Source organism: Acomys minous (assembly GCF_964271855.1).
Source record: "Acomys minous genome assembly, chromosome: 7".
Lineage (NCBI taxonomy): Eukaryota > Metazoa > Chordata > Mammalia > Rodentia > Muridae > Acomys > Acomys minous.
The window spans coordinates 8401816-8429750 of NC_140488.1; the positions used below are offsets into that span (position 1 = coordinate 8401816).

General features: G+C 46.3%; 1 protein-coding gene and 1 pseudogene across 2 annotated transcripts in view; one reads left to right on the forward strand and one right to left on the reverse strand.

Annotated features, from left to right (window-relative positions):
• LOC311601301 (actin, cytoplasmic 2-like) overlaps window positions 1–27935 on the forward strand; it is a 473705-nt pseudogene that overhangs the window by 268627 nt on the left and 177143 nt on the right. The window lies entirely within an intron of this gene.
• On the reverse strand, window positions 26379–27301 carry LOC311601950 (melanoma-associated antigen 10-like; the record flags this gene model as incomplete). The annotated part of the gene is made up of 2 exons (XM_084789703.1): window positions 26379–26904; window positions 27087–27301. 2 exons carry the CDS (start codon window positions 27299–27301, stop codon window positions 26379–26381), a joined length of 741 nt encoding a protein of 246 aa, XP_084645829.1.

Below are 27935 nucleotides of genomic sequence, written 5' to 3' on the forward strand. Positions count from 1 at the left end.
CAGGGCTTGATTTAGCTCAGTGCTGGATTGTGGCAGTATAACTTTTGATACCTACTGAGTGTTGTCTGGACTCGCTGAAGGAGAAGAGTGTCCAAGGGCTGTTTCTGCTGTGGCAGTTGTTGTAGGCTGGGCTGTGTGAGTGGTGAGATAAGTGAGCAGGGAATGCAGAGCACCAGGCCAAGGCTATGATGTGAGTGGTCACTTTCTGAGGAGGGGGCAGAAGGCTGAATCCTCACTTGACCTTCATTTGGCAGAGAACACCTGTAGCAGTGGGGCACTGTGACCTGCTGAGACAGAGTAGTGGGTGGGGGCTGTGGTTGCAAAGGTCAGGGAAGGGCAGTGGGTTTCAACCTTCCTAATGCTGTGACTCTTTAACACAGCCCCTCATGTGTTTCGTTGCTATTTAATTACTGAAATTTTGCCACTGTTATAAATAGAACCTCAACATACATAGCTGGTGTGGGGGTCGCGACCCACGGGATGAGAACCATGTCTGTAGGGGGCGGTGAAGCATTGTACATTCACAGGGAGAAGCTGTGAGTGCTGAGTTAAAGAGCTGTAGGTGCAGGTGGGAGAACAGAAGCTGTCTCTGCTGCGGTCCCTTGTGCTGGAGGTGTTGTGAGTGGGGCTGTGATGACTTAGGTAGTAGTGGAAGGCGGGGCTTGGTGCTTAGGTGCAGCTGAGGCTGATGATGTAGGCATAGTGGGCAGAGCTTGCAAGCCAAGGTAGGAGCTTTGAGCAGTGACAGGTCTGCCTCCTGTCTTATAAGCTGATGGACAAGTTGAGGACTGGGTGAAGTGTAAAGTGTTGGCAAAACTACTGAATGCAGTGGAGAAGAGGCAGCCTGTTTGTGTGGGCTGCAGCAACTTTTGTGGGTGGGCTGTGAGGGCTTTCCTAGGTGGGCTCCATTTGGACTGGATATTCCCAGGAAGGGTCAATCGTTTTACCTATCTCCTTTTTGGAAGGAATATTAAGTGTTCAGCTCTGGTTATGTTAAGTAGGCATATTTGGAGTTAATAACAATGAATCTTAGGCCCAAATTTTGAGAGACTCTCTGAACAGAACACCCAAGAGCTGAGTCCATATGCAGTGGCAAGGATCACTTTATATTGCAGGGTCAAACCCAGGACACACCTCCAATGCGCTGACGCAGCAGGTGCAGGGAAGTGGCCTGGAGTCTCAATTGAGAGGGTTTTCAAAAATAGGTTTTAGACAAAGAGATTGGTTCTACAGTATATGATTGGATGACATCTGGGCAGAAAATCTGCAAGCAGAGAGTTACAAGACTTAGAGTTTCATGGTTGGGTAATAGGTGTAGGGCAAATTTGCCTATAGAAAAGATTGGCTGAAGCAGTCATGGGGGTATTAGGAAGTTTGGACTAGCCTCTGTTAATTGGTTGTTGCTATGTTCCAGACCCCCTGCTGCCAAGCTTGACCAGTACAGAGTGTATTTGGACTTTCCCAAGGTGAGTTGATTGTGTTGCCTTGGAATATATTTTCTCTTTAGGCTAGTTTGTGCTTAGTCTGTAATCTGGGTTCAGCCCTTGGCTAGGTTTAACACAAAACCGAGTTTCCTTTGCAAAATGGAGTCTCTTTTTCCAAAGGGAGTTTGTTTGGTCCTTACAAACAAGATAGTTTAGACTGACGGTTTTATTTTACATTTTAACCCATTTGTGTGTGTCTGCAGATGTAGGCAGATACTCTGAAAAGCATATTCACTATTTGTCATGGAAGCCACTCAATTGTAGAATAATATAATTACCTGAATCCTAGATGGTATTAAACAGAAAAGTATAAAAACCCAATATCTACAGGAACTCAGAAAATGAAAACACCAGGTTGTTTCACTTTTCTTTAGGTATTTTTAATGGTATTCAATAATACTACATGTGGTTCACAACCATCTATAGTGAGATCTGCTGCCCTCTTCTGGCTTGCAGGCTCATATGCTGTGTGAATAATAAATATATCTTTATATAGATTTTTTTTTCTTTAAGATCCTAAGGTATAGCTTATGTTTTAGGACTTTGAATTCACATAGTGTCTTTTCTTGGGCTGATTAGCTTTGTTTTGTATCTTTGTCCTAGTGTCAGGTAGTCTCCTGACCCAGGACAGGTATGTTGTAGGAAATTTTAAAACAAGCATGCTCGGGTTGGGAGATGGGGTGTCTAATCCAACTCCAGAGCCACCTCTTTAATAGAGAAGTACAGCATGAAGCAATCGAATTTCACCTAATATTAGTGAAAAGAGATGGGGAAGAATATGCCATTCTCACCAACGGAAAAGCCTACCAAGAGGGCAATTCCAATTCAGAACATCTTTGACCAATATACAAGGACAACTAGATGTATTAAAAAAAAAAAAAAAAAAACCAAAAACGAAAAGAGAAAACAAAAGCAAAACCAGAACACTGTTGTTTTTAAAGGTAAAAGCACAGAACGATGCTTACACCTCAATTGTGGGAGAATTCAGTGCCTCACTCTAACCAATGGACAGATCACTGAGGCAGAAACAAAATAGAGAAATAATGAAACCAACAGATGGAACGAATCCAATGGAACCAATTGTTATCTATAGAACTTTTCACCCAAGCACAAAAGAATATTCTCTCTTCTTTGCGCCACATGGAACCTTCTCGAAAATTGGCAGTATATACTCGGTCAGAAAGCGAACCGTAACTTATACAAAAAAATTGAAATTACCTATTGTGCTTTTCCAGATCGCCATGGATTAAGATGGATCTCCACAACAGAAATAACAAAAACCCTACACAATCATGGGAAATGAGCAACTCCCTACTCAGTAACAATTGAGCCAGGGAAGAAATGAAAAATAAATTAAAGACTTTTCAAAATCAATGAAAATGAAGGCACAATATATCCAAGCTTATGGGACACAATGAAAGCAGGACTAAGAGGAAAGTTCGTAGCTCTAAGTGCCTTCATACAGAAATTGGGGAGATTCCATACTAGCCACTTAACTGCTCCTCTGGAAGCTTTAATAACAAAAGAGGCTGACAAACTCAAGAGGAGTAGGTGGCTGCAAATATTCAAACTCAAGCTGAAGTCAACAAACTAGAAACAGAGGACAAGAGGAAGAATGAACAGAATGAAGGGGCCTTCCTTTAAGAAAATCAACAAGATAGACAAAAGACACACACTTAGCCAAACTAACTACAAGGCAGAGAGAAAATATCCAAATCAACAAAATCAGAAAGGACAATCAGAACATAACAACACACATTGTGGGAAAACTCCAAAGAAACATTAGGTCCTACTTCAAAAAACCATAGTCCACAAAATTGGAAAATCTAAATAAAATGGACAATTTTCTTGGTAGTTTCCATTTACCAAATCTAAATCAAGATCAGGAAAACAAGTTAAATATCTCCATAACCCCTAAGGAAAAGAAACAGTCATTGAATGTCTCCCAACAATGGGAGGAAAAAAGCCTCAGGACCAGATGATTTTATCTCAGAATTCTACCAGACTTTCAAAGAAGAGCTAATACCAATACGCTTCAAATTTTGCACAAAATAGAAACAGAAGGAACATTGCTTTTGGTAAGTGCCCCATTACCTAGCCTTTGACTAGCTTTTCAGCCTTTCTAGGCCACATTAACAGCGCCCCTAGTGTCATCAAGAAAAAAAGTTACAAAAGAGAATGACTTTGCCCATTGTCCCACTTTATAGGCTGAAATGTTAAGTCAAGGACAACTCTCACGCAGGAGGGACAAATAGCCACAAGGAAAAAAGCTCTTATTCTGTTTAACCCAGTCGTGCTTTGTGCCCACCTCATATCAGCAAAAAGTGGGTGCCATCCGGTTAATGGTCATGAGAGCACAGTACCTGGCCCTACAACAGGCCAATTGTGCTACCTATTGGACAGGTGTAGGAGCCTCAGAGTGCAGTCTGTCTGTGAGGTCCTTGGTGCTCTGTGCGAAGGATCCAGGTTTCCTGTCAACCTGGAGACAGTCCTGACCATGGATCCCAGCAGGTGAATCCCAGTGGCCCTGTTCTCACACAAGCAGCGGGCTTGGTGTAAGGCATGGATGGAATGAAATACAAACCTTTGTGGGTCTCTGTCGTTGGGTGCACAGCTTGTCATCATCAGGTTGTTTGCTGTGCCCAGAACTCTCAGCAGCCTATGAGGTTGTGTGGAGGTGGAAGCTCACTCGGTACTCACCAGGCTGCAGCTGAGGCACCAGAACCAAGTTTCAGACCCCAAAGCCCATCCTAGAAGCCCATACCTAGGAGAGAGGAGGAGGATATATTCCAAAATGGACTTCTCCTCACTTGGGGAGGACGGTGTGACCACTGTGGGCTCAGAGGAGCTGGGGTGGAATGGTGCTGAGAAGGCAGCTAAGTAAAGGCCCTGTCAGCTCACTCTCACAGTGCAGACTCTAAAGGCAAGGCAACACTTAACCACCATTGGCTTTCAGAACATGGCCCACTCCATGCTGTTCCTAGACCCATCCAGACTGTCATAACCTCATATAGGGGATGGCAAAAAGGCCCTCCCTCCTGCTGTGTCCCCCTGACCTTGCTGACATGGCCCCAAACACCTTGGTGTTTAGAAAAAGGGAGAACTGCAAGGAAATGCCCTCTGTGCTAACAATCTCCTGCTGCACTGTGGATTGCACAGATAAACATCTCTTAGTGTCTGTGCCCTCCCTCCCCCGCATCATATGTGCTTCCTCATGTCGTTTTTTCAGCCCAGACCCATGTAGTGTATGAACAGCATCCAGGAGGCCAGGTGCCAAGTCTAGGGCCCGGCACTGAGTTGACACCGATGCCCTGGCAAATGTGTGATGAACAGGGAAAGCCCCTGGTCCTTCTGCAGTGCAAGATTTCTGTGGAGAGGTTTCCCCAGCAAGGAAGGCTGGCTCCCACCCAGCTACTTTTTTGTTTCTTTCCTTCTTTCTTTCTTTCTTTCTTTCTTTCTTTCTTTTTTTGTTTTTTGTTTTTTGTTTGATAAAACCTCAAGAAGTCATATAGTTTTAATAACCTGAAATTATAAAAACCTTATAAATATACACAGTACAGGTTGAGGGATGGAGGAAAGAGGAGGAGGGATGGGGCATTTGGGTTGACAATGAAAAATTATGCCATTCAGGTTGACAGTGCTTCCCACAAGAGCCATATATAGCTCTGATTCCTTGGGGTTGATGAACAAGTATTAGGTAGCCAGGTGAGGTGGCTCACGGCTGCAAGCCCAGCACCTGGGAGACAAAGGCAGGCAGATCTTTGTGAGTTCCAGGCCAGCCTGGTCTACAAAGGGAGTTCCAATCAGCCAAGGTTACACAGAGAAATCCCATCTCAAAAAGCCAAAAAAAAAAAAAGTGTTAAGTGGAGGACATTTTGTAACAAGCGTTTGAAGGTTCCTTTTCAAAGTTTCTAGTGTCTGTCTTCATCATGTGTCAGGCAATTTCCTACCCGGAGGCACTGAGAAAAAAGGCCTGTGTCTCTCAGGCCAGGGTACAGTAGTGTCCATCTCTTAGCAGACAGGCAGCAGTTTGAGGTGTGCTTATACAGGGCTAAGGGATGCTTGGCAGTGACCCTTGGCTGCTGCTCAGAAACTTCCTGTCATCATCTGCGGAGGGCAGGGACCCAGGAGAATGGAATCTCCTGCTTCTAGATACCTGACTAGTTGAGGAGACACCACCGGGTCAGTAGCTATAGCCTTCCACACCCAGTTTGCTGAGGACATAAAACTGTGGCTGCTGTCCATGGAAGGGCAAGGCTGACCCAAGGGTTGGCTAGCATAGTACGCAGACTCTGGGCTCAACTTTAAGATGTTTACTGAGCACCACGAGATTTGTTTTAATGTAGTAAGAACTGAAACTGACCCATTTTCAGAAAAAATGGTGACTTTTTCCCAGTCTTTAGTTGACCAGGACTTCATGAGCTTGTTTTGTTTGTGAATGATGCACAGATTATACTTGTTTTATCTGCGTATTGCTCCTCAATCACTTCCTCCTCTTCCTCCCCTTCCTCCCCTTTCTTTCACTCCTTCTCTTCCTCCTCATCTGTCTCTCTTAGGGATATGGTTGAGAGGTCAGCTTTCATGATGGAATGGCAAGTGTTGTACATAGACATCACGTGCTGAGGAGCTACCTGCTGCAGGCACTGCCCCTTCCATCTTACCAGTAGCCGATGGAGAAACTGTCTCATTATCAGATGTGCCCTCTCAGCTCAGGCCACTTTTCTCCTGAGGTGGACAGGTGTCATGGGCACTTACAGGGATGTTGCTCTTTTTCAGTGTACTAGAAGGATCTGGAAGAAAAGTTGCCTGCAAGTATCTGTTTGTTGGGAACCCCTTGGTGGGACCTCTTGCCATCTTTCTTGGCCTTATGCAACCAAGAGGAACATCTGGTAGGTAAAAGCCTCATCCATTTTTGGATGTGGCCCCACACTTGTAAATGGAAATTGTGCCTTGCTCACCACAGCCACATTAGTCGATTTGCTCCTGACTGTATTCCCCAGGAGCTCTGGCTTGTCCCTCTGGAAGTTGAAGTAGCTATAGATCTAAAACAAAATGGATTAGGCTAGCCAATCTGAAACACAGCTATATTGACCACACCACATTTTCCTGGTCTTTTATTGTGATGCAGAAAATGGCAGACGTGGCTGGCGAAAGGTGTGCTGTGCTGTGGCAGGACCCCAGTAAAGAGAAAGGACTCATGTGTAAGGTGGTGACACATGTATGTGACATAAACTGGCTTCCCCTCTGCCTACCTGACTGCCTGTCTTCAGACATCTAAAGGGACAAACTGGAGTGCATTGTCAAAGTCTTGTACCCTTTAGTAAACAACACTGTCTGCTGAATGAGGAGCTTGAAGCACATTGTTAATGGGGTGTGTAGATAGGAAGAGGTTCTCTTCACAAAAAGTGGGAGACAAAGAAAAGCTTTGTAAGTTGCCATGATTTTCCAGTCTTCTCCAGAGCACAGCTGGCAAAGAAAGGTCTTCCAGCTTTCCTTCTCAAAAATCTTCCGTGGGCTCCTTCTCCAGCTGTTGCTGCTGCTAGGAAGGGATGTTTCAACCTCTGAGGACCTGAGGAGCCCTGGATCCTGAGCCTTGCTTGTCTTCCTCCTCCTTCATCTTCTTCTTATTATTTTGTTTGTTCTGTTGGTTTTTCAAGACAGGATTTCTCCATGTAGCCTTGGCTGCCCTGGACTCCCTCAAATTCACAGAGATCTGCTTGTCTCTTCCTCCCTGAGGGCTGGGATTACAGGCCTGCACCACAGCACCTGGCTTCCAAAATCTCCTTATCACCTCTTTTCTCATGACCATGTGACAAACCAGCAACAGTAGCAGCAGGAGCAGGAAGCAGCAGGAGAAAGAGCCAGGCTTGCTCTCTTGGGGCTCTGGTCTTTTTATCCCCTCTCTAGAGTCCCTAGAATTAAACTATCTTCAGCTGGAAGAACTGTGCCGCTGCCAAAGCACACAGGAGGCAAATAGTCTGCTGCTGTGGACAATCTGAAGCAGCCACATAGCCCACACCTGGGATTAAAACCGAAAGATGTTTACCTAGCATAACTGGGTTCTTTAAGACACCAAACATCTCGCTACAGCTTTGTCTTAGGCCAAGCAGGTTTGTAAGAAGTACTACATCTTATACACCTTTTCCAGTGGAGAGATGGGACAAAATCAGCAGATGTTATCATACAGTGGGACACAGTCAGCAGGAAGCTGTTCAAAGTTACACAGGGGAATCACAGGGCACCCTGAGAGCTTTATAGACTGAGCACATAGTGGCCTTGGTTCTGGTATTCACAGCCCCATGTGATTGGAAGACTTGAGGTCACAGGTTGTGGAGCCATAGCTCCTCCAAGGCCCTGGTCCCAGGCCATTACCAGCTCTACTAAGCATAATTCTGGTTTTAGAGAATGAGCTACATTCCTTCCTTCCCCATACATCAGTGCTTCTGGGTGGAAAGCTCCCAATGCCTGGCCCCAGGCTATTACTGGCTCTGCCATACAGGATCCTAATTTTGAGGAGAAGAATATAGTGCCTTGCCCATAGATCAGGGCCTTAGGGAAAGCCTCAGTTGATCAGGCCAGGCCTCAGAAGTTCCCTCATTTTTAATTATTATTTATTTTGAAAGTCCAGATGAGTTTACGGGTGTCTGATTATCCAAGAGACTCTTATGTCCTTCAACCTACAAATGTCTTCTACCATTGTGAAAAGAATTATCAGTACCCGTATTATAATCATAATATTGAATGGAGGTGGAGGATTGTAAAGCGGTTATATGCTGTAACTTGTACAGTGTGTCTTTGGCTAGTTTGGCGGGAAATCTATAGAATTGGAGAGAAACAGCTGATACAAATAATTTGGAAACATTCCCTACTTTTTGGAGCAGATAGACTTTCCAATTAAATAATATATGTGGAGGGCTAATATAAGCACAGATTCCAAACATGTTACAGTTGTTTTTCCTCTCTAAAAGTCCCATAGATGATCATGAGTTCCAGAGCTGTGGCCAAAAGCCAAAGGTCTAATTGAGTCTTTTTTTATTTGTAGACATTATAATAGGATGGGGTTCAATGAGGGGATCTCAGGATATCAATCCTGACCAGGTGGGCACGCCCAGGACAATTCAACCAGCCTCTCAGGTTGTCTATCCAGAGGCACAGAGCCCTTTAAAACCACGTACCATGTTAGAGCCATGGAACACAGCACCCAAAGGGGGATTGTGCTTTGAGAGCAGAGCATTGGCTCTTTATTGCAACCTGGGGACTATCTATCTGCTTGGGCAACCTGTGCATTGTTAGAAACCGGAAAATTCAAGTGATGAATGAAGTGCTATTTTAAACACTCTATATCCGTCTCCATCGACCTCAAAGCCATTAGCCTTATAGGTAATTAAGATGCAAGGGACACATAGGGACCTTCCAGTAACAAACATGTAGGGATAGTTGATGATATGCCAGAATCATTCAAGAAAGCAGTGCAAGGCAGCTCTTGAAATTAACCCAGAAGATCAGTTACATCAGTCTGATACTTTCAGTTATTATGTAATGAGAGTCAGATATTTTTAAACCTTTATTTGATATACTTTACAGGATGTTTTTAATTGCTTAACATGAACCTTATAAACTTTAACAGCATAATATTGCCTTCAATTTTTGTTCTTCATATACCTTATATAGCTTATGCATCTTCTGTGTACTTTAAATAACTTACTTGGGATTTTATAGGTTATGAGAAAGCTTCTTGGTTTTTTTTGCAAATATATATGTATCTATCTCAATCTTTATATACAAACCCTTATTTATCAAAATATTTTTATTTTAGCCACATCAAATTTTTATTTATTAATACCATGAGATTTAATAGTACTATAGAGAAAACCCCATCCCACCTTTATAAAAAATTTCCTGAGAAGGCCAGCTTGGAACAACTAAGTACTCCTTAGGGAACTGAGACCCAACAAAGGCTACCTACCTTTAGCAGCTCTTTATTCCTAACAACTATAGCTTTCTGTTGTTGTTGTTTTTGAAATTTGTCAGCCATAAACTGTTAGTTTTTGGAAGTACTGCATTACTGTTATGTATCCTGTCAAATTGTATCAAAATTAAAGTACACAAAACATCAAAGTCACAACATAAACATCTCTTTAGGTCAAGGAAGCTGATCTCATAGGTAGTTGATAGGGTGGGTGGAGAAGAGAGGAAGGATACATTGTAACTCTCTTCAAGGACATGTTACCAGCTCAGTTTTAGCCTTGATTTTTTGTATTTATCTCTTATGCTGCTCTGTTCTCCTTGTCCCAGTCACAGAGCCAGAAGGCTATTCTGTCGGACTGACCCAGGAGAGGGGGTTAAAGGACATATGGAGAAAGAAAAAAAACCTATGAACCTGAATGGGAGGGTCAAATCCCACTTTCTAGATTCAGCCCTTTGGCTTAAATGCCACAGGTCTTTTTGAGAGCAACAGGTTCTCTGCTTGGATTGATGGGAGCTCATTAGACCTCCTTGCATCCAACAGAGTGTTTCCAATTAGAGGTCTGAGCTGGTAAAACCTAATGTGTAGAAATTAATCAGAGCAGAGGAGAAAATAGAAAAAGGACTTGGAGGTCAGAAATATTTTAGCATTGTCACTATGAAGCTGTGTCTGTCAGCGCCTGCCTGTGGCCTCACAGGCACATTTGTCCTGCCTGATCTGTGCCACATGCCAGGCCATGGCTTTGGCTCACCTGCACTAGCAAGTGGCTCTCCTGAGAGGCTTGGGGTGGAGGAGGGTCTGGGGCCTAAGGCCAGTCTGCCAGGCTGCCAGTCACCCCACCCTTTGTGCCCCCAGCCACCAGCATCTAGGCCAGCTTTAAAAAAACCCTTGATGTGCTGAGGTGAGTTGATGGGTGGGGGCTCTCATTTTCTGAGAAGGGGAGGGGGCTGAGAGAGAAAAGAGGGTAGGAGGGTGGGACCCAGAGGAGGGGAGGGAGTGGGCTGCTGTAGGGATGTAAAGCAAATGAGTGAGTGAGTGAATGAGTGAGTGAGTGAGTGAATAACCAAAAAAAAAAAAAAAGCCCCCACACAGGTGAGCTTCCTCCCTGCTGTAGGTTCTGGTCACCTCCTGGAGCTAGTGCAGGGGCCTTCAAAACCACCTGGATGGAGGGAAGAATTGGAGGATACAAGGGATGGGATAACCATTGAGATGTAACAAGAATAAATTAATAAAGGAAAACAATTTAAAAAAACCATCTGGTAGCTGCAGCTGTTCTTCCTAATTTTTATCGTTTTCACATATCTCTTCTTGTCTTTGGCCCATTGGTCTGTAAAACCCCTGCTGTGGTAGGAGCATTAGCTTAGAGGAACCAGTAGGAGCATTTTTGGAGGTTTTATAACTGTTTCACCAAAAAACAAAAACATAACACTGAAATAAAAAACCATTTTCCTTTTTCCTTCTGGCATCATGAAGTAATTTAAGCACTGATGTCATTTTTTGTTTTCAGGACCTTTTATTCCTACGCTTTTTTTGGTGCATTTTTTTTTTTAATGTTTTCTCCTCCATTCTGCTTTGGATTATGAAGTAACCAGAAATTTGGGGGTGTTGTACTACAGTTAAAATAACTTCATCCTGTGGATCTAAGCAATTTTACAGCAAATTTCCTAGTGCAAATTATCCCTCCATTGCTTGCTCGTCCCTTGCACTAAGCTCTGCCCCTGCTGGGAGTAGGTGGTGTAGAAGCTTAGTTGGCCCTCATAGGTGGTGTTCTGTCTGTGAGTTTTACCTGCATGTTCTCATGCCTTTAAATTCACAGAAACTTTGTCAGGGAAGCAAGGGCAGGCTTTTAGAATGAAAATAAAGAAACTTTTGAAGTGCTTTAATAATTCATTATAAGAACTAGAGTGCAGAAACAAAGCATCTAAGGCGGCCAACATTCTCTTCAGAATTTGGCTGTCCCACGTTTACTGCTGATTCTTCTCTGCCGGGCACGACTTCTCATGTATATATATGTAATCAGTACACAGATATGGATAGAGGTATCACAGGAATGCCTATTCTCTCTCCTGTACTCAGGCACACCCTTCAGGTGGCAGTTTGACTGAACCTGCAGGTCACTCTTCAGTAACAAGGTCCTGAGAGGGAGGTGCCAGGAGACGAGAAGGATAGAAAAAAATGGAAATGGGGAAGATAAACCTGGTGGCAGGAGGTCTTGTAAAAGCGATCTCTTATGCCAAACAAGCTTCTTAACAAGCACAGCATCGCTGGACATGGAGATTAATCCCAGAGCTCAGTAGGCAGACGCAGGCAGATCTATGTGCCTTTGAGGTCAGCCTGGTTTACCGATTGAGTTCTAGGACAGACAAGGCTACACAGAGAAATCTTGTCTCAAAGAAACAAAAACAAACCCCACAAGACTGAAAGAAAGAAAGAAAGAAAGAAAGAAAGAAAGAAAGAAAGAAAGAAAGAAAAGAAAAGAATGTCTCTGAATGAACAAAGGGATTGGGAGTGTAAACCCTGAGAGAAACTTAGAGCTGACTTCAGTCTACTCCAGGAGGGTCACCATGGGAAGCTAGCCTCCCTCAGCCTGCTGGGGCTGTTTGCCCAAGGTTGGACATGATGTTTAACTAGTACATCTTTAAGCACCTGCACAAGTCCTTGCGGAGATTGGGCCTACTGAGGTTTCCTCAAAAGGGGAAAGGGGAGCTTTGAGGCCTCAAAGAACCCATGGACATGGCAGGCATCATGGGATCCTCATGGGGCCCTTGGTCAGTAAACTCCTCCTCTTTTCACCTAATGGAACAGTTGCCTAGAGATTTTAGGGCCAGGTGTCATGGTGCAAGCCTTTGATCTCAGTACTAAGGGAGGCAGAGGCAGGCAAATCTATGTGAGTTTAAGGCCAGCCAGGTCTAAAACGTGAGTCTAGGACAGACAAGGCTACACAGAGGAACCTTATCTTGGGAAAAAAGAAAGGAAGAAAGAAAGAATGAAAGAGGGAAAGAAAAGAAAAAGAGAGAGCAAGAGAAGAGAAGAGAAGAGAAGAGAAAGAAACTCTATAAAGGAAAATAAAAATTGCTTTACTGAGGTAAAATTTGATAATCACAAAATAAGTCATTCAATGAGATCACAGCAACCATGCTTAGTAATCTTTCCTTTATGTTTTTTGTAACTCAGTGATTTTTAAGAAAATATTTATTTAATTAATATGTTTATAGTCTTTTGACTGCATGTACCCCTACATACCAGAAGAGGACACCAGATCACATTACAGATGGTTGTGAGTCACCATGTGTTTGCTGGGACTTGAACTCAGGACCTTTGGAAAAACAAACAGTGCTTGCTCTTAACCACTTAGCCATCTCTCCAGCCCCATCTCACTGATTTTTAAACATACATTTGTTATACTGAAGTAGCCAGGATGCCAACATGAGTCTTGTTGTGCTCATAGGCATCAGACACAGCTATCTGCCCAGAAGCTTCCCTTCCCAGCACAGAAGGGAAATGGTTCCTTTTGCTGAAGGGGAACTAGGTGCCTTTGGACCTAATAGCCCAGAATTTGCTGACCAAAAGGGGCAGCATGGTCTCTTCTGTAAGTGCTTCTCAGCTGAAGTTAGGTTTGGTACTGGAGGCAATGACCTCAGAGTGAGTCAGCAGGCAGGACAACCAGAGGACTGACTGCCTCTATGCTGATATCCACTAACACAGTTTGACACCTGAATAGGGCAAGGGGACACTCCCTCCTCTGTGTTCCCTCAGGCATGGCCACTTCTGTTGGCAGGACCTTGTGGGGCCTTTCTCTAGAAGCCTCCATCCTATCCAGTGAGTGCCACTTCCCCTCCCTGACCCCAGACTCTCAAACTGCACAGACAGGCACAAGAGCACCAAACCCCAGGTTTGCATGACCTGTCCTTAAGCAAAATCCCACTGCCGGGCATGTTGTTGAGAAGCAGCAGAGCATCAATGTCAGTGGAGTTTCAGGGCACACAGGCCATGTGACCTGGGCCTCCTCACTGAGCTCACAGCCTAATGGCAAGAAGGGGAGGGCTCAGGAGGAGCAGCACAGAGCTTGCCACCTGCCTGCCTCCACACTCAGGAGGAAGGAGGAAGAGTGGGTGGCAGTAGGTGGGACTGGCCCAGCACTGCCTGAGACCCTCCAGGAGGGAGACCACAGCCACAGGAGGGCAAAGGGCACAAACTCTGCTCCAGAGTTTCCTTGTTTCATTCCCTTGGAGTGGATTCCAAGACTTTCAGTCTTAGGGACCCCGGGTGGGCTCAGCCTTGTGGTCACCAGGCAGCACAGGCCTCCAGCTCACAGTGTCCTGGCCATGCATTGAGGTTCAGGCCGAAAGACCCCCACCCCAGGTGAGGGGGTGCTCAGCACCACAAAGTACGATTGGTCAGGCATGAGCCAGTTGCTCCTGTAAAACTGTTGACAGAAGTTTACAACCATCCACTCAGGTGCCTTTGTCCATCCCCTGACTAATCTATTCTTTTCTTTTTCTTTTTCTTTCATTCTTTTCCTTGTTTCTTTCCTTTTTTTCCGAGACAGGGTTTCTCTGTGTAGCCTTGGCTGTCCTGGACTTGCTTTGTAGACCAGGCTGCCCTGGAACTCACAGTCCTCAGCCTGCCTCTGCCTCCCAAGTGGTGGGATTACAGGCTTGGTTTTCTGCAAGCAGGCAGTTTGTGAGATCAGCACAGCAGGCTGCTCTAACCACTAGGGACACCATTGGATCAGGCTCATCCTGAGGACCTCTAAGGAGGGCAGGGGCAAGGGTCCATAACTGCTGGCCCAGAAAGAAGTCAAAAAGGAGTGTCAGGGTTGGGCCAGGGCTGAATGGAGAAGGAGTCTATGGGAAAACTTGGAAATAAGGATAGGGTGCCCTGCAGCAGGAGGACTAGTGCTGGTCTTGTGGCTGGGGCTGTGACTGCTGAGGTCAATAGTGGTGGGCGGGGCTTGTATGTTAGGGTGGAAGGGTGGGTGGATCTGGACCTAGTAAGAGCTAGAGAAGGAAACTCTGTGCCCTTGGGAACAGGCACTAGAAGGGGGACCATGGGTGGGGGAGGGGCGGAGTCCTGGAGTGCTAACAGCTGAGGGGGGAAGGTAGGCTGACTCAGGCAGGGGTGTGAGGGACAATCTGCATCTGCATGGGGTCCTGCCCACCTGATTACTAGGGAAGCAGGAAGTGGTGAGGTGTTGGGGGCGTGGCTATGGATCCTGCAGCTTGGAGGTAAGGGCCTGCCAGGCTGGGAGGCTAGGTGCTCACTTACAAAATTGGGCTGGGCTCAGGATGTTGACCTGAGTGGAGGGAGGGTCACCCTAAGAGCAGGATGGGGCTGTGTGGGTGTATACTAGTGTGGGGTTGTGAGAGCTGACTGAAGAGTGGTGGGCTGAGCTCTCTTGCTGATGCAGGGCTTGATTGAGGTCTTGCCTTTCACTAAGTGCTGGATTGTGTCAGTGTAACTTTTGGTCCCTACTTAATGTTGCCCAGAACCGCTGAAGGAGAAGGGGGCCCAGGGCTGTTTCTGCTGTGGCAGTTGTTGTGGGCTGGGCTGGGTGAGTGGTGAGATAAGTGAGCAGGGAATGCAGAGCACCAGGCCAAGGCTATGATGTGAGTGGTCACTTTCTGAGGAGGGGGCAGAAGGCTGAATCCTCACTTGACCTTCATTTGGCAGAGAACACCTGTAGCAGTGGGGCACTGTGACCTGCTGAGATAGAGTAGTGGGTGGGGGCTGTGGTTGCAAAGGTCAGGGAAGGGCAGTGGGTTTCAACCTTCCTAATGCTGTGACTCTTTAACACAGTCCCTCATGTATTTTCTTGCCATTTTACAACTGGAATTTTGCCACTGTTACAAATAGAACCACAACATACATAGCTGGTGTGTGGGTTGTGACCCACGGGTTGAGAACCTTGTCTGTGGCGGGAAGTATTGTATGTTCTTAGGGAGAAGGTGTGAGTGCTGAGCTAAGGGGCTGTAGATGTGTGTCTGGGGGGCCGGGACAGAAGTTATCTCTGCTGGGGTAGCTTGTGCTGTAGGTGTTGTGAGTGGGGCTGTGATGACTTAGGTAGTAGTGGTAGGCTGGGCTTGATGCTGAGGTGCAGCTGATGCGGAGGATGTAGGCATAGTGGGCAGAGCTCGCAAGCCAAGGTAGGGGTTTCAGCAGTGACAGGTCTGCCTCCTGTCTTGCCAGCTGATGGACACATTGAGGGCTGGGTGAAGTGTAAAGCGTTAGCAAAACTACTGAATGCAGTGGAGAAGAGGGAGCCTGTTTATGTGTGCTGCAGCAACTCTTGTGGGTGGGGCTGTGAGTGCTTTCCTAGGTGGGCTGCATTTGAATTGGATATTCCCAGGAAGGGCCAATCATCTTACCTATCACCTGTTTGGAATGCATATTAAGTGTTCAGAAATCCAGCTCTGGTTATCTTAAGTAGGCATGTTTGGAGTTACTAACAATGTTATGTCCAAATTTTGAGAAACTCTCTGAACAAACCACCCAAGAGCCAAGTCTAAATGCAGTGGCAAGGTTGTATTTATATTGCAGGTTGGAACCCAGGACACACCTCCAATGCGCTGATGCAGCAGGTGCAGGGAAGTGGCCTGGAGTCTTATTTGAGAGGGGTTTGTTATAGGTTTTAGACAAATAAATGGGTTCTACAGTATATGATTGGATGACATCTGGGCAGAAAAGCTGTAAGCAGAGAGTTACAAGACTTAGAGTTTCATGGTTGGGTAATAGATGTAGGGGCAAGTTGGCCTATAGAAAATGTTGGCTGAGGCAGTCCTGGGGGCATTAGGAACCTTGACCTGGCCTCTCCTAATTGGTTGTTGCTATGTGCCAGACACCCTGCTGCTCAGCTTGACCAGCAGAGAGTGTATTTGGACTTTCCCAAGGTGAGCTGATTGAGTGGCCAGTGAACATTGTTTCTGTTAAGGCTAGTGTGTGCTTAGTCTGGAATCTGGGTTCAGCCTTCGGATAGGTTGAACACAGAATGCAGTTTCCTTTGCAAAATGGAGTCTCTTTTTCAAAAGGGAGTTTGTTTGGTCCTTACAAACAAGATAGTTTAGACTGAGGGTTTTATTTTATATTTTAACCCGTTGGTGTATGTCTGCAGATGCAGGCAGATACCCTGAAAAGCTTATTCAGTATTTGTCAGGTAAGCCATTCAGTTGTAGAATAATATAGTTATCTGTATCCTAGATGGCATTAAACAGGAAACTATAAAAACCCAACATGTATAGGAACTCAGAAAATGCTGACACCAGGTTGTTTCAGTTTTCTTTAGGGATTTTTTATTATTAATTTATTCTTGTTACATCTCAAAGGTTATCCCATCCCTTGTATCTTCCCATTCTTGCCTCCCTCCCATTTTCCCCTTATTCCTCTACACTATGACTGTTCCTGAGGGGGATTTCTTCCCCCTGTATATGCTCATAGGGTATCACGTCTCTTCTTGGTAACCTGCTGTCCTTTCTCTGAGTGCCACCAGGTCTTCCCCTCCAGGGGACATGGTCAAATATGAGGCACCAGAGTACGTGAGAAAGTCATATCTCACTCTCCACTCTACTGTGGAGAATGTTCTGACCATTGGCTAGATCTGGGTAGGGGTTTAAAGTTTACTGCCTGTATTGTCCTTGGCTGGTACCTTAGTTTGAGCGGGACCCCTGGGCCCAAATATGCCTATGATAATGTTCTACTTGTTGGTTTCTAGGACCCTCTGGATCCTTCTACTTTGCCATTCTCCCATGCTTCTCTCATCTAGATTCCCAATAGGATGTCCTCTCCTCTCTCCCAGTTTCCTAGTAAGTGAAGGCTTTTGTGGGACATGCCCCTTGGGCTAATATGCAGATATAAATGAGTATATACCATTTGAGTCTTTCTGCTTCTGGGATAACTCACTCATTATGATCATTTCTAGCTCTACTGTCAAGAGAACAAAGCAATAGCCTACAGACTGGGAAAAGATCTTCACCAACCCTACATCTGACAAAGGTTTAATATCCAAAATATATAAAGAAATCAAGAAATTAAATACTACCAAACCAAATAACCCAATTGAGAAATGGGGATTGGAACTAAACAGAGAATTCTCAACAGAGGAATATCAAATGGCTGAGAAACACGTAAAGAAATGCTCAACCTTCTTAATCATCAGGGAAATGCAAATCAAAAGAACTCTGAGATTCCCTCTTAAACCCATTAGAATGGCTAAGATAAAAAATTCAAATGACACCACATGCTAGCAAGGATGTGGGGAGAGAGGAACACTCCTTTATTGCTGGTGGGAATGCAAACTAGTACAGCCACTTTGGAAATCTATCTGGTGCTATCTCAGAAAAATGGGAGTAGGGCTTCCTCAAGACCCAGCTATTCCACTCCTTGGAATATACCCAGAAGATGCTCCAGCACACAACAAGAAAATTTGGTCAACCATGTTCATAGCAGCCTTACTCATAATAGCCAGAACTTGGAAACAGCCTAAGTGTCCATCAATAGAAGAATGGATAAAGAAACTGTGGTACATATACACTATGGAATACTATTCAGCTATTAAAAACAAGGAATTGCGGAAATTTGTGGATGAATGGATTGAGCTAGAAATGATCATAATGAGTGAGTTATCCCAGAAGCAGAAAGACTCCAATGGTATATACCCTCTTTAGGGATTTTTAACAATATTCAATAAGACTACAAATCCTGTCTCAGAGACCCTGAGTTCAATTTCCAGCAACTAACCATGTGGTTCACAACCATCTGTAGTGAGATCTGGTGACCTCTTCTGGCGTGCAGGCACACATGCTATCTAAGTAATAAATACATCTTTAAATTTTTTTTTTCTTTAAGATCCTAAACTACAGCTTATATTTTAGCTCTTTGAAGTCACATAGTGTCTTTCCATGGGCTGTTTAGCTTTGTTTTCTCTCTTTGTATTAGTGTCAGATGGTCTCCTGACCCAGAACAGGAATTTTCAAGGGAATTTTAAAGCAAGCATGCTTGGGTTGTGAGACTGGGTGTCTAATCCAACTCCAGAGCCAGCTCTTTAATAGACTAGTACAGCATGAAACAGTAGAATTTCAACCAAAATTCATGAAAAGAGATGGGGAAGAATATGCCATTCTCACTAAAGGAAAAGCCTACCACAGGGCATTCCAATTCAGAACATCTTTGAACAATATACAAGGGCACACACCTTTATTAAAAAAAATTAAAAAACAAAACAAACAAAAAGCAACAAACCCCAAACAAATCTGTTATTAAAGCACAAGACGATGCAGACACCACAATTGTGGGAGAATTCAGTGCCCCACTCTAACCAATGGACAGATCACTGAGGCAAAAACAAAACAGAGAAATAATGAAACCAACAGATGGAATGAATCCAGTCAACCCAATGGTTATCTACAGAACTTTTCACCCAAAGCACAAAAGAATATTCTCTCTTCTTTGTGCCAAATGGAACCTTCTCTAAAACTGGCAGTATGTAGTCAGTCACAAAGCAAACCCTAACTTATACAAAAAAAAAAATGAAATTACCCATTGTGCTTTCTCAGATCACCATAGATTAAGATGGATCTCAACAACAGAAATAACAAAAACCCTACACAATCATGGAAAATGAGCAACTCCCTACTCAGTGACAACTAGGCCAAGGAAGAAATGAAAAAGAAATTAATGACTGTCTAAAATTCAATGAAAATGAAGGCACAACATACCCAAGCTTATGGGACACAATGAAAGCAATACTAAGAAGAAAGTTCATAGCACTAAGCCCCTTCACACAGAAATTGGGGAGAATCCATAGTAGCTACTTAACAGCACCTCTGGAAGCTTCCACAACAAAAGAGGCTAACACATACAAGAGGAGTAGATGGCTGCAAATAATCAAACTCAAGCTGAAGTCAACACACTAGAAACAGAGGATAATACCAAGAGTGAACAGAAGCAAGGATCAGTTCTTTAAGAAAGTCACCAAGATAGACAAAAGACACACATTTAGCCAAACTAACTAAAAGGCAGAGAGAAAATATCCAAATCAACAAAATCAGAAAGGAAATACAGAACATAACAACAGACACTGGTGAAAAAAAAAACCAAAGACATGTAAGGTCTTACTTCAAAAAATCATAGTCTACAAAATTGGAAAATCTAAATAAAATGGACATTTTTTTTGGTAGATTGGTAGATTCCATTTACCAAATCTAAATCAAGATCAGGAAAACAAGTTAAATACCTCTATAACCCCTAAGGAAAAGGAGCAGTCATTGAATGTCTCCCAACCAAGGGGGAGGAGGGGAAAGCCTCAGGGCCAGATGATTTTAATTCTGAATTCACTGGGACGAAGATTAAGAAATAGGCCTAAAGGGGAGGCCAGGCATGATAAGGCATATCTGACCAGCTGAGGTGGAAAGAACCAGTCTGGCTGCAGGAGGGTAGGGAGGGTCCTGGAATCCTGGGTTTGGACAAAGAAACTCTGTCAGTTCTCAGTTTGAATCTTGACACATTGACTTTTGCTCAGATGAGCTGGGTTAAGTTGCTCAATTTAAGCCAGGAAAGAGGCCAGAGGGCTCAGACTGAGAGCCCTGCCCAAGGCTGTTTGTGTAATAGCAGTCCTGGGAAGGCTTTGTGAGTCCCTGCCTGTGTGCTGGCCTGGAGTTTCCTTAAATAGTCCCTGGACTTCTCACCTGGATGTGTCCAGCCTGGGAACTCACAAGCCTCACATATGTCTCCAGCTCAGGTCAAGTTCCTCCCCTCCAGGAGATCCTAAACCCTCTCAGGAGAAGTGACCTGCTGCTGTTATCCATTGACCTAGGGGCCCTGGAGGCAGGGCGGGGGACTGATCTTGTGTAACATGCACATGACGCAGTTATGCCTATGTAAAAAAGGGTTTCCTGAAGTACACCTAATGTGCATCCATCTTACCTGATCCTCCTGACATCTTCCCTTTCCACCAGAATGAATCTGGCCAAAGACTCCACCGCCCCACCTTTCATCCTGAGGTACTTTAAGTAAGAAAGACACTTCCTGCCTTGTGGGGTGGACACTGGGACAGAGACAATTGTGCCACCTATTTTTCTTAGCTTCAAATAGCCACAGTCCTTGGGGGAAGGTCCAAACTTTGAATCCCTTTTACCCTCAAAGATGGCCCCAACCGCTGATATGATTCAATCCTAGGTACTAGTCATCAAAACCAGAGATACCTCACTCACCTTAACTCAAGATGCCTAAGAGAAGCCATCCACAGCAGCTTCCCCTTAGAGCTCCACAGGAAACAGAATATGGGTATAACATTTTTTTCTGTTATATGCATTGCCTGTAGGCCCTGCTAGCAATCAATGAAGACACGCACACGTGTTATATTTTAAAATAGCCTTAGTAAATGTGGGGCAGGGCAGATATCAATCCTCTAAACTACCCCCCATGGTGGTGCAGGCATGGGATCCCTGCCTCAATCCCATGCCATCTGCTTCCTATAACTTCTATCAAGCTACCTCGCATCCATAACATCAAATTCCTCCTAATGTTCTTCATCTGTGCTGATTTCTCTATCCACTCAGGCCATGTGCTTCTCCTCCATTTAACCCATGGCTGCCTTCTTCTCCTTTCCTTAGGTCTCTTTCCTTCCCCCTCTTGGCATTCCTGCCTTTTTCTTCCCAGGATTCCTCTCTCTCCTAGCCCCACCTGTGTCCTCTACCCTGCCCAGGTGGGACGGCTTTTTATTAAGAAAAAAGGTGGGTCACAGAGACAGCAAGCAGTGATTAGCATCAAAATACTTAGACCATCCCCCAACATAACAGGCTCTATGTGGTCCCTGACTTGTGGAGTTGGCTCAGTCCCATCAAGGTTTATTGCTTATTTTAAATTTTAAATGTATTAATTTATTCAGACTACAACTCAGTTGCTATCCTGTCACTTGTATCCTTCCATTCCACCCTCCTGCTTTCACTCTATTCCCCTCCCCTAGGTCTGATACCAAGCTGGACAAGGGCTATCAAGCCTCATCTTGGTAACCTGCTTATTCTTTCTTTGAGTGTCCTCAGGCCTCCCCACCAAGGAGAGATGGCAAAAAATGGGGCACCAGAGTCTTACTGTGCTTGCTCACCTGTATGGACGGCTGATCATGGACACCTTCTCTGCTAACCTCACATGGCTCCTTCTACTGCCTTGGTATATATACTCTTCCCTCTCCAGGCAGGTTCATCCTCCTGGGGAGGAGACAAGAGTGAACATGGAGCCCATCTGAGCACCCCTAGCATGTTTCTCAAGACTGGCAAGAAGAGCAGGGGTCCACTCTTGTCTTGGGGATTCTGAAGGATGTCCTATTGACTCCTCACAAGTCCCCTGCTGACCTCCATCAGTGACATCCATGCTTCAGGTCAAGGTCAACAATGATCCTCGCCTCAGAGGTCCCCAGAGCAGGAAGTCAGAGGTGGCATCTCTGGTCCACAGTCTTCCCCACCACCAGGCCCAGCTGACAGTAGGGAGAGCTTATTCATGCACTGACTCAGAGGTCTCCTTGCTCCTCCTTCTGACCCTGCTCCCTTACTTCTACATATCTTAGTCCTTTCTCCCTGGGACAAGTCCAGCTCTTCTGTCACCTCAAGTACTGCAAGCAGAAGCAAAGATGCCTGTGGAGAGCTGCGAGTTGCCATGCCTTAATATGGCGAAGGCTTCTGCCTTCTGCCATCCCGACGGCGAGCGCTCTCGAAGATAAACAACTCCTTATATGGCAAAAGGCTGTGCAAGGGTAACTGGTGATCTGATGATGAGCAGTCCTGCTCTGACGCGGACCTATGAGGAGGTGACACATGGCATGAGCTGATTGGCCCTTGAGTTGTACTTAAGCTTGGCCATTCCCTTCTTCAGGGCCATTCCCACTGAGCTTAATCCTGAGTAAAGATCTGGAGAAGTCTGGTTGTTGGTGTCTTATTTCCGCTGAACGGTGCGGTGCCGATAGATGCCCACAAGAACAACACCTAGGACCCCCATGGCTGAGGGAGTGTGGAAGCCCTCCTGTGCTGTGTAGACCAAGAACATGGCCCCCGATTAGTGGCAGGCTGCACTACCGCTATCTAGAGCCTCTATCTAGGAAGTGATTCTCAGGTCCAACCTGTACTGTCAGTTGGCACTGATAGCCTGGCCATCCCACCACCCCTACCCTGGTGAACCCAAAAGGGTGGACGAGGATCTCATTCCTGTATGTCAGTGCTGAGGCATCTTCTGAGCACTCACAACCACAATCATCACTTATAACTCTCCCCACATGTGCTGACCCTGAGGTCGCAGAAGGCAGATGAGGACGCTTTCAGAGGCGATCACTCATACGATTCAGCCTTAGTTTCCTTCACCACTGTTAAACCTATACAGAGTAGCTTGATTATCCCAGTCTGTCTGCCTGTCTGCCTGTATTGCCTGTCTGCCTGTCTGCCTGCATTGCCTGTCTGCCTGTCTGCCTGTCTGCCTGCATTGCCTGTCTTCCTGTCTGCCTGTCTGCCTGCATTGCCTGTCTGCCTGACTGCCTGTCTGCCTGTCTGCCTGTCTGCCTGCAATGCATGTCCATCTGTGGGTCAGTTTCCCAGAAGCACTCAGAGCACACAACATGACTGACAGACACTTGGTCCCCTTCTCTTTCTGAAGTCCCCAAATGGCATCATGCACTGAATGCCTGGAGATGAGTGGGATCAGCCTGCTCTTCCAAGTACACATAGGTGGAAATACCATTTGGATGCCTTCTAGATGGGGTGGGGCTTCTGCTGTCGTGTCTCAGGTCCTACATACATGCCGAATGCAAAGCCACTGTCAGGGATAACTGGACCTCTAAAAATAGCTCCTGTGTGTTTGTCTACAATGCCCTATAGGGCAAAGGGCTGACTCCAGCAACTGAGAACCTGTTTGGCACAGGGCTCCCTCACCACAAGGGGACAGCTGTGGGGCCCTCTCTCTGCACTGTGTCTTCTGGCATCCACTCTCAGGTCTGACTCTCACCCTGGGGATGATGGATCCTCTTTCAGGGAAACCAGACCGTCTGACCCAGATGATCTGAAGTGCTTGTTTCTAGACCAGAGCCATCACAGTCTGCTCTCAGGCTCCTGTGCCAAATCCCCAAAGAGGAGCCCCTAGGCACAGCCCTCCTGAGTGGCATGCCAACCAGGATATGAAGCAGCACTATTTGTGGCCCACCTATCCTGAGAGAGGCCCCTTCATCCTACCCTAAGCTCTCGCCCATATACTTCAAATGTGAATCAAGTTTTTCGTCACACAGGAATCTCACAAAATGGCTCTGAGACACCCTAACCCCAAAGGTCCCTGATGAAGATGGGGATATAGAAGCTTGGGGAGCTGCCCTTTCTTCCTCTAAGTCACATGAGATTTGTTGCCAGACCCACAGCAGGATACACTGCACTAGACTGTCAGTGGACATGGACATGTGTTGCAGCTTCTGAGACTAAGTCTGATCTTCAGTCTTGACTAAGTCCTGGGGCCTCTTTCATTCTGGGAACCTCTCTAATGCCTTCTATCCACAGAGGCCCTGATTGGGAAAGGAGGGGGCTCACTGCCCCATGTTGGTAGCTGCTGGGTGCAGCTCACCAGACCATCTGTCCCAGATTAATTGAAGGTGTTGTAACCAGACCAGAGCTTCCACAGTGCACTCTCAGGACCTGTGCGTACCCTAAAAGCTACTCACTCATCTTTTCCTCCGGGAGTGCCTAAAAATGATGTCTCTGCTGGGTTCCCCTGAATGGAAGGAAAGGGAGTTCATCCATACAGTGTGAGGCATTTGGGCTAGGCTGACCACAGGGATGAAGCTGCATGACTTCCACACCCCTGGTACTCAAAGAGAGACCTTTAGGGTCCCTGCAAAGTGCCTACCTGAATTCAGAAAGATCAGATGGCTTTCCCCATTTGAGAAACCTCACAAAACGGTGTGAAGAGGGGACATTCCCAATGCTAGGATGCCTGACAGTTCCTCATCTGGGAAGTGGGAACCTGACTGTGAACCTCCAGGTGCAGTTCCTTGAGGGGAGAGAACCACAGAGAAAGGAGGGGCAGGGACAGCCAAGCAGCCAGAATGAGATTTCCTGAATAAACTTTACTAAATCCTCTTGCTTGTTGGACAAATGTTAAGATCTCGGTCACCACTGCACTAGAGAACTGAGCTAGAATGCTATCTTCTGGTTGGGGGGACAGATAACAGGAAGACAGTGGTGCTCTTGCCTGAAGATCTGTCTGATTAACTCCCTGTAACCTGCATAAATAGTGGGATGCAGCAGCTAGCACCTGATGCCAGACTCCTAGCACTCCTTTGGCAAGATGGCAGGAGAGGCAGAAGAATGGGCCAGAATCTCCCAGGCAGCCAGCTTGGACTGCATACTGCAGCAGCAGCAGAAGCCAGGCTCATCTTCCTGAGAGAGCAGCAACAGAAGCCAATTAGGTACCAACACCACAAGGTGGAAGGAAGAGCCAACTTGAGATATATCCTCTGGCTCCCCACCAGCACTGAGGCATGCATGAGTCCTCCCTCACACTCTCCTATACGGGGATTGAAATGTTTTTTGTCTGTTTGTTTGTTTTTTAAAAAACAAATTGGCCTGGTGCTAGAGCTTTGCTGAGCACTTCCTGGTATTGCAGGAGGAAGGTTCAATTCTAGCACTGACATGCAGACTCACAAGCATGTGGAACACTGGTTCCATGAAATGTGGCACCCTCTTCTGTCCTGTGGGGATACCAGGGACACATGCAGAACACTTCACATGTAGGCAACACACTAATACACCCTTAGGAGTCATCTCTGTCTCTCCTGACTAGAGAGGTGGAAGAGGCCCTGCCTAGGAGCTCTAGGCCTCACCTTCCCATGATTCTACCCTGTGTGTGAGGAGGAACACGTGCAGAGGGCAGAGGTGAACCATGCCCTACACGTGCTATGTCCTCTGTAACTCTAACACCAGGAGAGGCTTCCTGCCTGCACACTTTTCCTTTCCTGTTTTGGGGTGATGGGGATACACCCTTTCTGACTGTATGTGTTATCCTAGTGTTCAGTCACCAAGGAGACCCCAGCCCGATTCCTCCTTGCCAAGGCCAGTAGCACAGCAGCTTGGAGCAGTTTTCCCTTCTCTCAGCCCTAAGTCATTCACACCACCCTAGGCCCTGTTCCTGGTTAGTAATTCTGAGACCCATAAGGGCCTTGGTTTACTCCACCAACTTGGGGCTACTAGCTGAAGGTGACCCCTCGGAAACATTGCTGTACTTGTGCTGTGAAGGGAGTTTTCACCTGTCCTCCTGACAGGGTTGGGGCACTTGAGTGACACCACTTCCTAGAAAAGGGTGGACCAGCCTTAAGGCTGCCTGCTAACCCAGGACCTCTCACAGAGCAGCTGGTGCTCAGAGAGAGCATGCAGAAGATATTTCTTTCACCTTCCCTTCGCCTTCACTGCAGTTAACCAGAACAGGAGACTAAAACTGAGGAAGCAATCGAGATCATTTTATTCTGTTTGTCAGGGAAAGGCCAAGGCCTTCCCCAGTGCCTGGGAACATCCACTTAGAATGCCATCGTAGCTTGAGAAATAGCACAACTTAGATGGAAGTCATTCTCATTTGTTTAGACAATAATACCCTTCTCCTGAAGTGGATGAACAACAGCAAGGGCATTGGTAAATCCATTTGCAGACTTAAGACATCCCAGGTTCATGAGCCTTGTAGTAAAAGTAGCAACATTCTATAACAACAAGACAACCTCAAGCCACCCAGACAGGACAGAGTAGAGGGAAGAACAGAAGAGAGTGGTTCACACAGCTCCTCCCACCCTGTGTCACATGATGGTGTGGTACTTGGATGACTGACTCTGCCTGTACTGGGGTTGGATGGGAACTGCCAGTGTGGGAAGTAGAACGTGTGCAGGGCAGAGCCAGAAGGGCCATCTGCCCGGCCCTCCTGGCCTAGACCCTGTCTATCTCCTCTCTCAAAGGCTCTGCATATCTAAAGGGGTAGGCTCTGGGATCCTGCTTAAAGATGCTGGCAAAAAACTTGAGTAATTTCATCTTCGTGGTTTTGGCATGGGCCCTTGGGCCGCATAGGAACTCAAAGGAAGGAGGATCGCTGTCAAGCACCTGCCTGTATTCCATATACCCTTCCTGCACAAAATGCTCCATGATGAGACGTCTGGGCTCCCCGTACATGAAATGCTCACTGCCCACAAACAGCCCCATGTTGTTCAGTACGCGCCAGAAGGCCTGCTCACTAGCACAGTTGTCCTCTATGAAGAAGATGCACAGTACGATTAGTAGCAGGCCTGTCTTGGGTACGCCTGGAAAACTATGCTGAGTGCCATGGTATGTGATCCCAAGGGCAAGGGCAACAGAGTAGATGTGTTCAAGGGCGTTTCTTTCCACTATCTCCAGGCCAAAGAGCAGCCTCAAACAATCAGAGGCCTTAGAAAAGATGACAGGGTAGTACTCCTCGTAACTGCGGAGGACTATGTACAGAATCTGAGCCTTAGATGTCAGCTGCTTCCTAGTGTACTTGAGGAGAAGGAAGTGAACTACATCAATAATCTTTCTTTTGAGGACACCTTGTGAGGGAGAGTGTGGGTCAGCCAGTTCTGTTACTAGTCTGCCAGAAGACTCAAGAGATGATGCCCTACTTACAGGGCCCCTGGCATAGTCAGGAGAGGGGGCTCTAGGGCCACTGGGGAGAGCCCAGCGTTATTGCCAACAGATGGATGCCCTGAGTGGGTTGCAGTGGCCTCCACCTCGCCTGCCTCAGCTCCTGTGATGTGGCCAAGATCCAGGCCCCTTGCCCTGCTTTGGGACTGAGAGCTGTCTGGGAGGTTGCTTGTGTGTCTGCTGACAGTTGGATCCATGTTGATATCCTTGGGAACAGAGGAATGGACTTGTTGCAGCTCAGAGGGATGAAGACTCACAGGCCTGCAGGGGGAGAGAAAGGATGAGTTGAATCTGAGACCAGTAGCCTGGGCAGCTCTCAAAACCTGCTGCAGGGTTTTGTCTGGGGGGTGCCCTATGTCCAAAGGACTCTGGTCCTGCATGCGCCTCTGAGTACTAGGATTCGCACTGTGGCACACTCACACACCTGGCAATATTTTAGCCTGACATGATGGCTGAGCCTGGGGCAGGGACCATCAAGCCCTGTGGTGGAATCTGCAGTGATGGCCACCCTGCCTGGCCTCCTCTCTGCTCTCTTACGAATTTCCAAAGTCCATCCAAAGTGCATCTTAGCTCCCGTTCCTAGAAAACCAGTTTTCCTTGGCAGGAGTGGCAGCTCCCACTCAGGGTTCCCTAGGACCCAGCAGAGAGCCATGCATGCTTTATGCAGTCCTCTCTCTGGGGGAAGGGGCCTTCTCACATATTCATTAATGACCATGACAGCTTACCTGGTTGCCAATACCTACCACCTCTGTCAAACACGCCTGGCTCCCTCTTGCCTCCAGCGGTACTCCATGCACAAAGGCTCATCTTTCTGAGAAAGGAGACAGAAGT